General features: G+C 31.3%; 1 protein-coding gene across 1 annotated transcript; it reads left to right on the forward strand.

Annotated features, from left to right (window-relative positions):
* Nucleotides 1–6,060: 6,060 nt before the first annotated feature.
* Nucleotides 6,061–9,493, forward strand: LOC18053313 (homeobox-leucine zipper protein HOX3). The gene is made up of 4 exons (XM_006448205.2): nt 6,061–6,255; nt 6,429–6,688; nt 6,795–6,874; nt 8,987–9,493. Exons 1-4 carry the CDS (start codon nt 6,180–6,182, stop codon nt 9,291–9,293), a joined length of 723 nt encoding a protein of 240 aa, XP_006448268.1. The 5' UTR covers nt 6,061–6,179; the 3' UTR covers nt 9,294–9,493.
* The last annotated feature ends 6,620 nt before the right edge of the window (nt 9,494–16,113 follow it).

Genomic DNA, 16,113 nt, shown 5'->3' on the forward strand with positions numbered 1-16,113 from the left:
CTTCGATTTTTATGAAAAATTATGATTTTTTTAACATTTATACTAAAAAATAATATTAAAATTTTAAAATTTAAGACTTTTATATTTAGTATTTTTTAGATACTAATAAATATTATTTTCTAAATATAAAATTTAAATTAATCACAAAAAATTAATACAGTACAAAGTAGTATCAAATGTTGTACAATATTATAAGATAATATTAATATAATATAATATATAATAATACACATATATTAAAATAATATAATACAATATAGTATGACAAACGCACAAAAAATAGAATGTGCACCTCACTTGGGGGCGGAAAATTACAACAAAAATAATCATCATTAAATTAAGGTGGGACCCATGTGTAATCCACTAAGATTACAGAGTATGGAATTATCATGGATTTACCAATCAGCAAGCAACTCACGAGGGGAAGACAAGAAGACAAGTGGTCCCAAATCTTGTTCCCTACCCAATCATCAAAGATGGGGTCCACAGGGCTTCCCACGTTCCATGTGTTGTCTGTCTGAAAACCCTAATCATCATCAGCATAAGGATTTGATTTTGCCCCACACACACACACGCTCAATACTAGTTGCCATGCCCATACCCACAACCTTTTTTTTTTGGCTTGGCCATGTTTTGTTCTCAATAGTTAGTCTTTTGCTCCCCACCACAATTGAAATTTGTGTCTTTTAGCTTCTGTGCTTGCGTTGTTGTTGTTGTTGTATGACTTTACATGACCTGACATTTCACCAGCAAGCAGCAGATTTCAAAAGTTGTTATCCCTTTCTTTGTGACAAATCTTCATTTTGAATTGGGATCAGCAACATTATTTCCATACAAATCACTAGTCTATACATAGATCATATAATTGTGGGGTAAGAGTTTCATATCATAATTGTTTGTTTGATAAAATAACCTCTCCAATTCCCCCCCCCCCCCCCCCCCCCCCCCTCTTATATTTCTTAAGTTGTCCGTTACATTATTCAAATTTTACATCACGACGTACCTCAAGCTTTGTATGATCACATGTGCATCTCATTTTTTTTTTCCCTTACACGTCTTAAGCATTAAACATAAGTTAAAAAGTGTAACGTAACAAAAGATGGTAAGATAATTTGACCCCTTGTAATTTTTTGTTTTTTTTGGTGGGTGGGTGGGGGGAACAAAAGGGGCCAAAATGTTGCAATTCTAAGAGTACAACCATTGAACTTTGTTAAAAATTGTGTTAGATTTTGTGAAATTTTACAATTACGTGTTGTATATTTCAATTTCTCATGCTCTTGATGAATTGTAAGTTTCATATTAGATATATCAAGTTATAGGTTTACAACATGTCAACAATAGTAACGTACAATACTATAGAATATATATCAATTTTATGTGCATGTTTCTTTTTATACACAGACTAATATTGGACATCTAATCTAAAAAAAAAATTATATTTATATTTTTCTTTATTATTGAGTTTTCTACTTTGGGTCAGGATATTGAATCTTATTATTCTTGGAAATCGGTTCAACTATTATCAAACACATGAAAGTCATTAAATTGATGCCGCATTTTATGGGATATAAACTCTCTATCTCAACTTTATCAATATATCCTTACTCATTATTCTAAGACTTTTCTAATATAAAATATAATACGCGCGCGTGCACACACACACACACATAAATGTTTCAATCAAGGATATTGAATTTGTTAAAGTCCAAAAAAGTTGTTAAACCATATGATTTAATAATGTTATAATATTATACTATTAAGTCATGTCGTTTAATAGTATAATGACATTGTATTGTTAAACCATATAGCTTCACAGCTGTCTCGAACTTTAATAAAGTCCAAGATCCTAAACCAAATAAATATTCATATATTCCAATAATTGTATATATATACACCTAAAAACTCACATTAGGAGAGATAATTAAGTCCTTAAAAATCATGTTCTTGATGATAAATAAAAGCAGATCAACCCAAGTAATTTTTTGAACTATGCAAAGTGAAATAATGATGAGGGAGTGCTCTTGATGTCTTTCGGAAGAATATGTGATATAGTCATAATTGCCACAATGTCATGAAGTTACACTTATTTTATGCTACTGATAATATAATTTCTAGTGACTTTTCATGACTTTTTGCCGAGTTATCTGTTGGAATTATATTACAGGTTAGGTTATTTCTTTGAATTATCGATACCATGAAGCTGCTATTATTATTATTATTATTATTATTATAGAAAAAGAAACCGTCTTTTGAACTTTATTTTTTTATGCATAAAAAATTATTGATGACACAGATAATTTTATATATTTATGAACCGCTTAATCTTTTATTCTATGAAAACTAGCTATTAAATGTATTAATATTATTTTATTGAAAGTGAAGACAGTTTATGACTTTACGGATATAGACAACATCGATAATTTATTAATTTTCAATTACTTATGACATATATTAAGATTCATCCATAAATTATGGCAAAATAAACAAATTATCAACTAATTATATAATAAAATTAATTAGATTTTTATCATTTTTTGGTAATTTTTTTTAAGAATCTTCTACTTTTAAAAAAATAAAATAAAATAACTTGCGTATCAAATTTGAGAAAGTCTTTGATGAGACAGATATATCATGTTAGTCGGTGACGTGGTATAAGTGAGTAACAATTTCTTAAATGTGTTGTACATTGACAATCAACTTCTACAAATTGAAATATTCTAGATATAATTAAGTTACGTTTAATAATTGTGCAAGTATCTTCTTGAAAATTCAAATTTCTAAATATGATTACAGATTAACAACACTTTTCATGAATTAATTAATTAAATAGTAAGTAGATCACATCACCAAGTGACAGATATGGTAAATAAATTTGATAGAAGAATTTCTCATCAAAGTATGAGAATGATTGTGACCATTGCAAAGTTGTAATTACATTTATTTGGTGGAAGAGTTATTTTCACAAACATGATTCTTCTTGCCAAATAAAATGGCTTGGATGTGATAAGAGGCCATTGGATGCCCAAAAAGCGCTCATAGATATTGCAAATTCAAAGGATTGGTGGAAAGGGAGAAGTCACAAACCAACAATAGCTAGTGGATATGAATTGACAAGAAAGCACTTTGGTTTCAAAAAAAAAAAAAAAAAAGCCAAAATGCTTTTGCATTAAATTCATGGGACTTTCCAGAGCAATTCTTACTCTTCAAAACAAAATCTAAAATCACATATACAAAAGACAGGATGACCCATTTCAGTTAATCGTCCATAAATGCATCTGCCAATGTATTTAATATGTTTGAAAATTACATAAACTAGTTGAAACCAGGAACTATTTGGTACAAGCTGTTTGTAACTCTTGTTGGAATTATAATTAATGAACTTGTGGTGCCATATATTTTTGGTACCAAAAAACTCTTTGATCAATAATGATGGCCTCAAAGGAATAAAAGCAACGTAAGTTCCTTCTATTAGTGAGTTTGTTCGGTTCAAATAATTGATGCATTAATTGATAAAAAATAACATAAAATTCTTTTATTATATGGCTTAAAGATCGACATTGGTTAATTAACAATTATCGTTGCATAGGCAACCATTTTTAACTTGTGTCCGTATAAAGAAAAAACGTATTAAAAAAAAAAGATTAATAGGTGTTAGTACTATAATCAACTCTTAAACGTGTCATATTTGAAGTTATTACGAATGCCATGCTTACTTTATAAGTTAGAGCATGTATGTATAATAATACATTAATAGGTACATAATTATTCTACTAATACATTTCAAAATTATTGTGAAACTGACTTGAATATTAAAGTATCTAATGGCATTTAAATATTATGTGATTTGTTCAAACACTTTTGGAAACGTTTAAGAATCAAATAAATTATTATGACCTTAAAAAAAACTTCACAAAAAAACAAAGAAAAATAATTTATGTGATGCAGCGAAGCATCCAATTAAGTTGAGTCAAGTCAAGAGCCTAACGTCAAATTCAAGATATTTAGAGGTAGTAAGTTGAAATTGGGATACCTAAAACCAACCCCTTGAATAAGCAGAGATTGACTCTTCGCTAATTTTTTTTTATTATTTGGGGGTCAAAATCTTGCCACATATTAGTTGATGTTTACTTCTTGATCAAAGTCAAAAGCATATTCCCCGTGTCCCTTCCTACTTGGTTGCATATTTATAAAATTTTCTAGCTATATATTTAATATTTTTAAAGGAATGTATAACGAAAAGATGTTATGGACAAAGAAACTCCGAATCAATAAGTTAAATATTTATTAACTCAAATATTTTAATTTATATTGATATAAAATGCATGATTAATTATGTAGCTTGAGAGTTCATAATACTTTCGGTGCATATGTACACTTTTTTTTTTTTTAGATTGTTGGACTTTTATCATGCATGAAACACACATGATTAATGTTTTGTCTGGTATTGAGGTGTCGTGACTTTTAAACTATAGTTATTATAGAAAAAAAAATTATAATTATGAAATAAAAATTAATAATATGCAGTAAATATAATTTTCAAATAATAAATTTAACCAAAAAAAATAAAGATATTATGAATTTGTGATCCTACAAGTATAAGATAAAATTAATTTAGGTTTCAAGTCACAACATTATTTACCAAATACTAAGTAAGAGGCCAAATCATAAATGAAATGATTATTCCTATTTGTCACTAAACAAGCTAATTGATTGGGAAATAAACTCCCAATACGAATGGTATAAACTAATTAATGTCAAAGTGTAATTCAAAGTGATTGTGCGGTCAGTTTCAACTTTCAAATAAACAAACAAAGAAACAAATTAAAAGCCACTTCTTCTTCACATTATGATGCTCATAAATGAATTTTGTCCAAACTCATTTCTTCTTCACATTATGATGATACGTGGCTTTGCAACAATTAATTTGAAATAAAAAATTGAAAAAACATACGTTACCATTTACCAACAACAGTTGCTCTCATTTGTACCTGCCAGCCAGCAGGTAAAATAGCATTAAATTCCTCATTATCCTGTCATTAATAACTTAACTACACATATAGCATTAATCATAAAACTGACATTGTTAAACCAAACATAGGATACACTTAAATGAATGTATTTTCGCTTTCAATAAACTAAAATATTATTATTTTCCGTTTTCTCAAAACTTTTTTATCTTTTATATGTTGCACGTTTATAAGGAACTTCGTAAATGTAATTTATAAGTTGAGAAGCGTAACAAAAAAGGAATACGCAAAATCTTGATAATTTAAAAAAAATAAACAGAAAAAGTCAATGATGAAACAAGTAAAGAAGATGAATCATATAATTAGTTAGTTGATATATATTATGGGTGAGAAAATAAGAGAAAAATGTACTAAGTATATATAGGTGGTAAAGAAAAGAAAACGTTAAAGAGCTTTGATGTGATATAACGGCAATAAAAATAATGATTAAATTATATAATGTTATTGTGTTCATTAAAAAATAAGATTAAATTTTTTTTTTCACTTAATACTATAAAATCGTATAATTGTATAATTATTTTATCGTTATTGAGTCGGATCCTCGTGTAAAATGTAAGAAATGAAATAAATGGGGGGGGGTTGAAAGAGAAGCCAAAACCGCCCAGTCTAGACTCAAAAAGACGACTGATCTGCGTTGTGTTGGGTAGATGGATCAGAGTAGACTCCCAATCATTTTATCAGCAGACCTTTGAACCGACAGCCACGCCCCCACCAACCCCACTTCTCTTTTTACACACAAAGACCTGCCGGTGATTCTCCTACACTCCCCGCCATCAGATTACACGTGTCCCTCATCAGACGGTGGTCAGCCCCTTTGACTTGACGACCACAGTCAATAAACCCTAACTGCATACATACTATCATCAACCAGCGAAACCAAACCAAATAAATAAGTAAATACTAAGTAAAATATATTTTTTTTTCTCTTAATTAATTTCGTAATTATTAATATTAATTATCAGTTTCTTTCTTCTCTGACTAGCTATTTATTTGACCTTTTATATCTCAACCTTTTTCCACCTTCCTCCTTTCCTTTCTTTTCCTTTCATTCTCATCATAAGCAGGCAGCTCGGCTCGTTTCATTTCATCTTTGTCTCCCTTTTGTTTTCATTTCACCAGTATACTTTCAACGGCAGCAGTAACTTTAATTTCATGGCGATAATACCCAGAAGCTCCTCAAGCTTGGACTTGACAATATCTGTTCCAGGCTTCTCTTCTTCTGATGATGGTAATTAATAAGCGAAATTAAAAATTCTTAATTTTCTTTCCGTACGATTTTTCTTTCACATCAGATGATCAAGATCATCGCAGTTTTGATTGATCATGAGTATAGTTTTGTGTATATATATCATCGTCAGATATTCAGACAGTAATTAATAAACAAGTTTTTTGTTCTTGAAGGTGATCATCATCACCATCAGCAACAAGCCGGAGGTTCTGCGATGAAGGATTTGGACATAAACCAAGTACCATCAGAAGATACTGAATGGAATAATTGGAACACAGCAACGGCAACAACAACAGGATCAGGAAGCATGGACGATGAAGAAGAGAGCTGCATCAACGTTGACGGCGGCCCTCCTCGCAAAAAGCTTCGCCTCTCCAAAGAACAGTCTCGTCTTCTCGAAGAAAGTTTCAGACATAACCACACCCTTAACCCTGTAATTAAAAATATATTATATATTATTAATAAATGATCTCATCCCCTTTTTTTAATTAAAGTCTTTATTAATTAATATGGTGTGTTATACATATGTTTTATTGCAGAAGCAGAAAGAAGAACTGGCTACGCAGTTGAAGCTGAAGCCACGTCAAGTTGAAGTCTGGTTTCAGAATCGTAGGGCCAGGTACTGTCACTGTTCCTATAAAACAAAAATACAAATACAATTTCGTACAGATTTGCTTCTTATTTTTTTAGTTTATACATTAAATTCTTTTAGGTCTTTACATTATTTTGTTGGTAGTTGGGAGGGTAACGTACCTTAATTTATTATACAGATAATAAATATCGCAAAACTTTTTTTATACATAATCTGAAGGATCCTCAGATTCTACCATATAAATAGTGTTGTTCCTTGTGTGTTTGTGTGTGTATGTGTGTCTATGAAGCGTAGAAGAAAATGATCGACCAATTTCGACAATTTGAATACTATGACTAGTTTCTTTGACATGTTTAATAACAGAAGTACAATATATTGATGATTATGCGGGTAGCTTTTGTCATTTTCATGGATGAATATTGTATCAATCATCAAATTAAAGGGCACATGCGATTGTCTGAACTAAGAGGGTTTTGCATTGCTTGATGTTATTTGACTCTCTCTCTCTCTGTGAAATTTCTACACACATATACATTTGTTTTGTTTGGGTGGTAAGAAATCGTTTTCGGGTTTATATTATTTTAGCTAAATTGAAGAAGGGTAGAACGTAATAACATCATAAGTGACGCTGTATCAACTGTTCACACACAGGACTTCAGAATAATTAGTTAATTTTTCGCATGGAAGAAGAAAGGATGCTAGCCAGCTAGGTTCAATGAAACTGTTGTATTCGAGTGATTGTAGGTAAAGTAATAAGCAGTAATCATCTCCCAGCATTTATTGGTTTTTGCCGATCTTGAGTTATTTGACATCTTTTGAAAAGTCTAGTCTGGTTTTTCATGTTTGGCCACGCCTTTTGAAATTTTCAAAGGAGTTGGAACTTGGAAATTTTTATTAGGAAAAAGAAGTTATATATGCTTTTACAAATTTCTTTTTATTTGTTTCTTTTCATATCTTTTTCATGATAATTTGAAGTGTTTGGAGAAAAATGTTTTTCTAAGAATTTTTTCTTGTTTGATCAGCAGTATTTTATGTAACAATGATCACCTACCGCCTTTTGTAGGCAGCATTTTAATTAATTTTTTTATTTTTTTTCAAAAAAGCAAAATTTTGTTAATTTCTTCCTTGGTATACATTACTTTTCAACTTTTTTTTTAAAAAAAAATGAGTTCTTACTATTATCATAAAATGATATGATTTGGCAACAAGTCTAGCATTTTGCATATGACTCGAAATGAAGATGCCCTTCTAAAACAGCAAAGAAATAATGGATTTGCGTATCAGTTTTGTCAAAGCTAAAAGTCATTTTGAACAAGTGGCACACTCATGAACACGTTTGAAAGAGAAATTAAACTCATGAGAAGGTTAGGTGTTCAAATCTTGTTCATAAATAATTAGATCAGAGAAAGGAATAATAATTAATAAATTAACTGTTCTGCAAAGAAAAGAAGACACACATGCGACGGACAAAGTAGCTCAGCGAAATTTATGAGCAATTAATATTGTTGTTATCATTTCATGAGCTCAGCTTTGTGAAACAATGTAATCATAGTTGTCTTAAATATGCTTGCTATGCATGAATATAATGATAGCTCAACCTCAACAACGACATCGATTAAAAAGTTTTGCTCTTCGTCGGCCTCGTGTGCCACTCAGATTATTAATGCCCTAATAAAGTGATATTTGACTGATCATTATAATTCTTTGGACGATCTAGCTGTAGCCATGCATTAATTATTCATTGTATTATTGTTACTATTATTGTATACGTGTTTTGCATTATTATAACATGAAACCAAATGACGGCAAAAGAGATGTATTTTCTTTTTCTTTTAACCATTTGTTCTATTTTTTGTTTATATATATATATATATATATATATAATTTACTTGTCAAACAAGTTGTAAGAAATAATTAAGTGTAAAAACAGTAATAATTAGAATTCAACAAGACATTGACTGCATTTTATGTTGGAAAATATGCATTTATTACAAGAATGCTCTGAGAAACTACTGCCTTTTGACTGCAAGAAGAAAAGCACCAATTAAAGGTGGCACTGGTAACATTAAGGGCTCTTTGGATATAGAATATAATTCTGTGGACGATCATAATTGTTAATATGATTAGTTTAATTAACAGGAGCAAGCTGAAGCAAACGGAGATGGAATGCGAGTACTTGAAGAGATGGTTTGGTTCATTGACTGAACAAAACAGGAGGCTGCAAAGGGAAGTGGAGGAGCTCAGGGCTATGAAGGTGGGCCCACCCACCGTGATCTCTCCCCACAGTTGTGAGCCACTCCCGGCATCAACCCTATCAATGTGTCCACGGTGTGAGCGCGTGACCACCACCGCCATTGACAAGGGCCCCACCAAGGTCACCACCGCCTCCTCCACTCCCGCGGCATTGTCTCCTAAAGTCGGGACGCCGGCCCTCCAGTCACGGTAGCCTTCGGCGGCTTCATGGAAAGTTAAACGTGGCAAAACATTAATCAAAAGCAAAAGGAGAAATTAGTTTTAGAGGATGTTCATAGGAAAAGAAATATGCAAGTGTGCATGCAAGATACCAATGAAGATAGATACTATCATTGATATATATGTGTGGTATCTGATCTGCTTAGATATCTTAGTTAATTTCTTGGGGATTGTTTCTCGATCTTAATTAATTTGTTTATTTAATTTATTCATCCGTGTTTTGTTAATGCTTGGTGCGCGTTTTCTTTCTCGCAACTATATTATCAATAACAAAAGTAAGTAGCCATGCTGACGAAATTTATTTAAACTCCCTTTTGACATAGAACTGTTAAAATAAAACCCATGCCCATCAACAGAAATTAATATTGGTCATCCCTAAACCAATAGGTTGGTTGATGTCGTTATCCGAGATACGCATGTGGAGTGTAGTTGAAATTTGAAAAGGACTTACACATCCCGTATTTTAGTACCTAATTTGTCTCTTGTTCTTAAATTTTGGCTTAAAGACGTGTCCCCAGTAGTGAAAGTGAAATATTCATCATATATTGTCCATCTTCTTGCTGTGAGATTTTCGGTTTTAGCTAGATTTCATTGTTCTTGACTCTCATCATCAACATCTTTAATGATCTTTAATCTTCTCCAATTCTTGTTTAAAACCTTATTATCATATTATTGTTAATTTAGATATTTGTTAAATTATATGTTTACTATAACATCCAAGATCCAAAACTAGATAGTTGGTTCAAGATTTATGAAGTAAGAGTGGGAAGAACAAAATCTCAAAGTGCTTAGTTAGAAATGATTATTATAAGTATTTGGTTATATATACATACATACCGAACTTCATCCTACAAGAGTTTTTCAGTGAATGAAAAAGTAAAATGAAAAGAGCACAAGTTTATAACAAATAGTGTTAAATTACATCTACATTACCGTAGAAGTTAAGGGTGCGTTTGAGAGTGAGGTGAGGTGGTTTTTAAACTACAATTACTGTAGAGTAAAAGTCATAGCCGTAAAATAAAACTAAGAGAAAAAAAAAATACTGAACTGTAAAATGTTACTAAACGCAAGTTATGTGACCCCTGATAGCCGCGCTAGTCGCTACCCGAGCTAGTTTGTATATCCCCCAGAAAGGGTAACGGTCATGAAGTGGTGAAGCCATTTATAGTTAATAACGTGCCGACATGGATGAGACACTAGAGATAAGGTAATAATTAATAATGTCAATAATGTCAAAAGCAAAAGCAATCCTGAGTTCCTAACTACTGCAAAAAATCGCTTCCATTACAAATTGGGTTAATTTTGTCCTGCCCCCAACTGTTTCAATATTTTTCGCCACACACCCATATATTTCGAAAATACTCACTCCACACCCAATTCCGTTAATTTGACCGTTATGTTTAACGGAGCTATTTGAAATTTAAGTAAATGTCCAAAATACCCCTTATCTTGAATTAGAGAAAAATAAAATGAGATAAAATATTAATTTAATAATTAATGTTTACATTAAAAAAATTTATTTAAAGGTAATTAATAATAATTTCATCAATTAAATTATCAAATAAATTTAATTTATCATCATCAAATAATATTTAGGATATGAATTTCCAAATTTGCCCTTTGACCGTTAGAATAAACGGTCAAATTAACGGAATTGGGTGTGGAGTGAATATTTTCGAAACATATGGGTGTGTGGTGAAAAATGTTGAAACAGTTGGGTGCAGGACAAAATTATCCCTTACAAATTTAATAATTAATGGGCTTTCAGAATGTGGCCTAAAACGGACCATTTTTGGACCAAGTTGAAGCCCACGAAGTTCTTTCAATTCGAAAAGGAGGTGGGTTGATGGTACGTTACTCGCTAATTCGCCCATGAACGCGAGGCATGTTAATTTATCAGAACTAGAAAAAGAAAACAAATCTCAGGATATGGACCTGAGCAGATTCTGTACAAAAAAATTGGGACATACAACACTGTATAACAGGATTAATTCTGTTAAATTATGGGCATTCTCTGTTGAGAATTTCTTTGTAAAATCCTGGGTTTTTGAAAGAACCAAGTACAGCATACAAGAAGCAAAAAACCAAATGTGGAAGAAGCAAAATCATCATGGATCTCAACCACGCTAGAAAGTGAAAAGTGAAACAGTTCTCAACACATCATCATACGATTATTAAATTCATCGAATACCAATTGTAATATGAGAGTCTGGCCATATCAAGAGGCGGCTCTACCCTTAGTCCAATCTTATTATTCATCTTAATTATAGCTGCAAGTTACGACAATTATAACTTTACCGAAACCTTACAATAATTAGATGGATCAATTAATTTGTGGTAGCTTAGCACTGAATATTGTCCCCCTTCCAACCGAACATTCATTTAAATTAACCTAAGCTACTAAACCTAAAACCACATAGGCCATAGTCCTCAAATAATGTTTCTTAGTGATGGCACATTGTCAGAAAAATCGTCACAAAAATTTCGTTCCCAAACAAAAGAAATGTGTCGAAACAAGACTCAGCATGTCTCCAATCCCCATTAATTGTGTTCCCCTCTTGACACAAAAGAAGTCAGTGGTAAGCCCAAAGAGATTTGAGAGCATTGTTGAATGCGAAGAAACTTAGCTGTACTCTTTTGGAAACTGTCCTTTTTGAAAAAGAATTTACACAAAATGAAAGAAAGCAAAATCCAAAATGAGAGCAGAGCAGCGTGAGTTCCATTTCCATCCTCAAAAGAATGGTTTTTTCACGTGGGTGGCTTTCATTTTGGAGGCAGTAAATAATATATCATATAAAATTAAGAAGAAAAGATAGATTAAGCAATTACCCCACAAGCACGAAACCCAGTTTCTATACAAAATCATTGGTAACCTTACAAGGTTTGGTTTTGTTAATTATAAAAAATGGTGATTATCAATCTTGTTAAGGGGACCTAATCTTTAGTTTAATGTGATCAAAGATGAACAGCTCGAGATACTCTTGAGACTTTGAGTCAACATCTTAGCTATTCACGTGCATGTCTATTGTCTGGAACTTGAAGTTTTTTGGTGGGTCGATGCATGTGAAACTAATCATCATCGTCTTGGTCCACACACCATGCCATGCCTCTTAATCAAAACGGCTGCCAAATTGAACACGGTTTTAGACTTATTCACAATACAACCAAGTTTTGTATAATCTTCTGTAGTTAAGGTGGTGCCATCAACAACTTATAAGAGCCAGATTGTGGGGGTATTGAAACAATGATAAATAACTTAATGAATGATATATTGATCTGTTGCGATTCCATTTATATATTCCCATACAACATCATGTAACACAAATTCACCAACTAGGTAGAGAATAATTAGACTTCTTATTCATTATGTAGTGGTGATGTTGCTCAAACTCACCAATTAGATAGAGAATGATTAGACTTCTTATTCATTATGTAGTGGTGATGTTGCTCAAATTATGACGAGCAGCATTGGTAAATATCAATTGACTTTTCCATAAATTTTGTTGTTTTTGTTTTCAACCGATGAATCCTCGAAATGGGGCCAAACATTTTGTCCTCTAAGCCCAATTAGAGGAAGAGCCTTTCCATAACAGCAAACAGATGGGCTGATTAATAAATACATGGGATTATAATGAGGGCACCAAATTGGCTCTTAATTCTCCAATAATTTCTCCTCCCCCCCCCCCCCCCAAAAAAAAAACAAAATTGGTTGCCTCGTGGGCCTTCGTGTTCACATGTACCATTTCGTGATTAAAATTTTTAGGAACTTATTAAAACCTTATAAATTATTCTAGCCGAGAAGAGTCCGGTTTTCACTTCACAAGTGATGGTAACAGAAATTAGATACGAGACGAAAAAAAGGGATCATATGATTGATTTAGCCACTAACAACTAATGTGCCTCGTGACCCTAAAGATAATTGCAAACAATCAAACATAGCCCTATCACATTTTTGAACTCTTAATTTGAATAAAAGATTTCCCATACCCACCGAGAATCCAGTTTCTGTTGGATAAGTAACACACTTTCGACAAAGATGTTGCATATAAAAAATTAATCCCAACACTAACTTGAACCATTGTCCGGCAACTCATCATCTGAAACAAAAACTTAAAAAAAATGAAAAAGAATTGCTTATTAACTAATGATTTTCGAGTTTTGCTATGTTATGCATTACGATTTTTTTTAAAAAAAAGAACCGTAATAAAATTTAATTAATTTGACTATTTAAAGTTATTGAACATTTTTGTTATTTTGAGGTACTGTAAGAGTGCATTAGGGACACTATATTACATTATATTGTATTAGTTGTATTGCATAATGATGTAGTCCATCAGGGTGCACTGCATTAAGTTATAATCCAATATTATGTTTGGTGTAATACGGATTGTATTATATAAAATAATATTATTTAATATTTTAGGGTTTTTTTATTAATTTTTTAAATTAAGTATTAAATAATCATTTTTATATATTAATATAAAAATGATTTGATAATATATTATTATTATAATATTGTGTTATATTATTATTTTATATTATAGGAAATATAATATTAAATTATAAAATTTATTTTTATTCATTAAATAATAAATGATTAAATAAAATAAAAAAAATTTTATGTGTTTAAAGTAAAATAATAAAAATGATTTTATGTATTGAAATAAAAATAATGTATTATCATTTACTTATTAAATATTTAGGTTTAGATTATCTTACGTTATTATTTAATGTAACATAGCTTAAACCATACCTCACCGTGAGTTTATTTTATATATTATTTATTGTATCAGTCACCTTTCTAATGCAGTCAATGCAACCAAAAATTTCAGCCAAATATGGGTTAGTATAAGAATAATACTTTAATACAATACAATACAAGTTATCAAACGCATCCTAAAGGGATGTATCCTGATAAAGTGGTTAATGGCTCCAGCAACTAGTCATGGGTGGGGTGAGAATTGACAAAAGGCATGGGAAGGGTGGCTTTCGGTTGTGGGGAATAGGCCCAATGGGCCAACAAATTTATCATCTTTTGAGTCGGTGGTGCCACAGAACTATACTTAATTTGTACTTGCATGACAAAAAAGAGGGCCGCTTTGAGCCACTCAACTTTAAGCTTAATAATTCCTTGAGAAAACAAATAATAATAATAATAATTTTCTTCTTATTACACAACTCTACCGATTTAAAATTGACTAAAATAAATCAAATTGAAATTCGGAAAACTCAAACAAACAGGCAATGCGGTCTTGTTTTTATTCTGGCTATGAGAAAATTAAAATAGGAAAGAAGAAGAAAGAAATAGAAAAGAATTGAAAAATCGTTTTTAGAGAAACAACAAAGAAAGAAGATAGGGTTTTCGGGTCCTTCAATTTAAAATATTTTTCAATAGAATCACAGATGTGCACGTGTGTGGTGACCCTCCGTAGGCTTGCATGTGCATGTGCGTTGTCACGTGTTGTCGTGGTAGACACTTTACATGCATGCCTAATTTTTTCTTGCGTTGGGTCCTTCATGCTTTTGCGAACCGGTAAACGTGGACCCTCATCATTGGATGGAAACCTTTTGGTCATGCTCTAGTTTATTGGTTGATTAATTTCTTAATTTATTGCTTGCATCTTCTAACTTGTTGGCCAGGCATTTAAAGTTTGATTTCTTTAGAACCCCCGGGGCATCTACCTACATGAGTCAAAAGAAATTCTGGCCACTAATAAATTGTGAATATATACGTATTTTTCTTTTTTCATGATTCTTATGGATTAAATTAGATTCATAGGCTTTTGGTGTAAATTAGTGGAGTCAGTAAAATCTTTTATTTTAAAAATTAGAGGTTTGAGATTCGAATCTCGTTCACATAAATAGAAGGGAATACATTATTCATAGACTAAATTAAATAATAAAAAAAAGATAGATTCATAACCTCAATGCCACAAGGACCTTACATTAATTTAAATTTAATATTGTAAAACTCACAGGACTAAATTGATTACTGAAGGAACAATGTTAGTTTGCCAAAGAAACATATCTCTTCTTACACATGTGAATGGGTGGATTCTTCCATATGCTTTTGTGTGAAAGATAATTTTCCAATTATTTGGAGGTAAAATTGATTTGTTTTGGGATACATTATAACCATGCTATAACAAAAATTGTCTAGACATCAATCGAGTAGTTCTCTTATTGAAAATATTAGAAGATTGTAATGTAGTATCAGAAAATGATAATTAAATTGATCTAATATCTATTGCAATAAATTTGGTTGAATTTTTTCTTAAACAATCAATATAAATATCTGGTTTTAATATGTGACGCCATACTTGAATGAAGAAGCTAACAGCTCTGCTCGTAGGTGGAACCGGGCAATTTAATCACGAGAGAGAAAGAGATTTGTTTTAATTAATTTAATTGTAAACAGATCCTTTAATAGATATTAATTATTTATAAAGCTAGATTCCCCGGGTTTTGCCCATACAGTCTAAACAAATGTCCCAAGAAACTTTTCTTTTTCCATATGAAAATAAAAATTTTGCGACTTGGAAACTAATTTTATGGTGGGTATGCTTCACAGCTCCAAAAGTTGTTACTTTTTTTTTTTCTATGATATGATAATGTATTCAATCATGCATTGGGGCCAAAAAAAGAAAAGAAAAAACTCATAATTTTAAGGTACTTGAATGCGACTGATGTTAATGGCACAAGAACTTCCATTTTCAATTATATATATACATATATTCCCTTTGACATGGATGAACAAATCATCCAAATCGTTAGATAAAAAAAAGGAATTAATT

This window comes from Citrus clementina, unplaced genomic scaffold, assembly GCF_000493195.1.
Source record: "Citrus clementina cultivar Clemenules unplaced genomic scaffold, Citrus_clementina_v1.0 scaffold_2, whole genome shotgun sequence".
Lineage (NCBI taxonomy): Eukaryota > Viridiplantae > Streptophyta > Magnoliopsida > Sapindales > Rutaceae > Citrus > Citrus x clementina.

Coding starts and splice junctions, on each gene's coding strand:
- LOC18053313 (XM_006448205.2), top strand. CDS start 6,180: ATGGCGATAATACCCAGAAGCTCCTCAAGCTTGGACTTGACAATATCT. Junction 6,689..6,794: donor ATAACCACACCCTTAACCCT/GTAATTAAAAAT, acceptor GTTTTATTGCAG/AAGCAGAAAGAAGAACTGGC. Junction 6,875..8,986: donor TTTCAGAATCGTAGGGCCAG/GTACTGTCACTG, acceptor TTTAATTAACAG/GAGCAAGCTGAAGCAAACGG.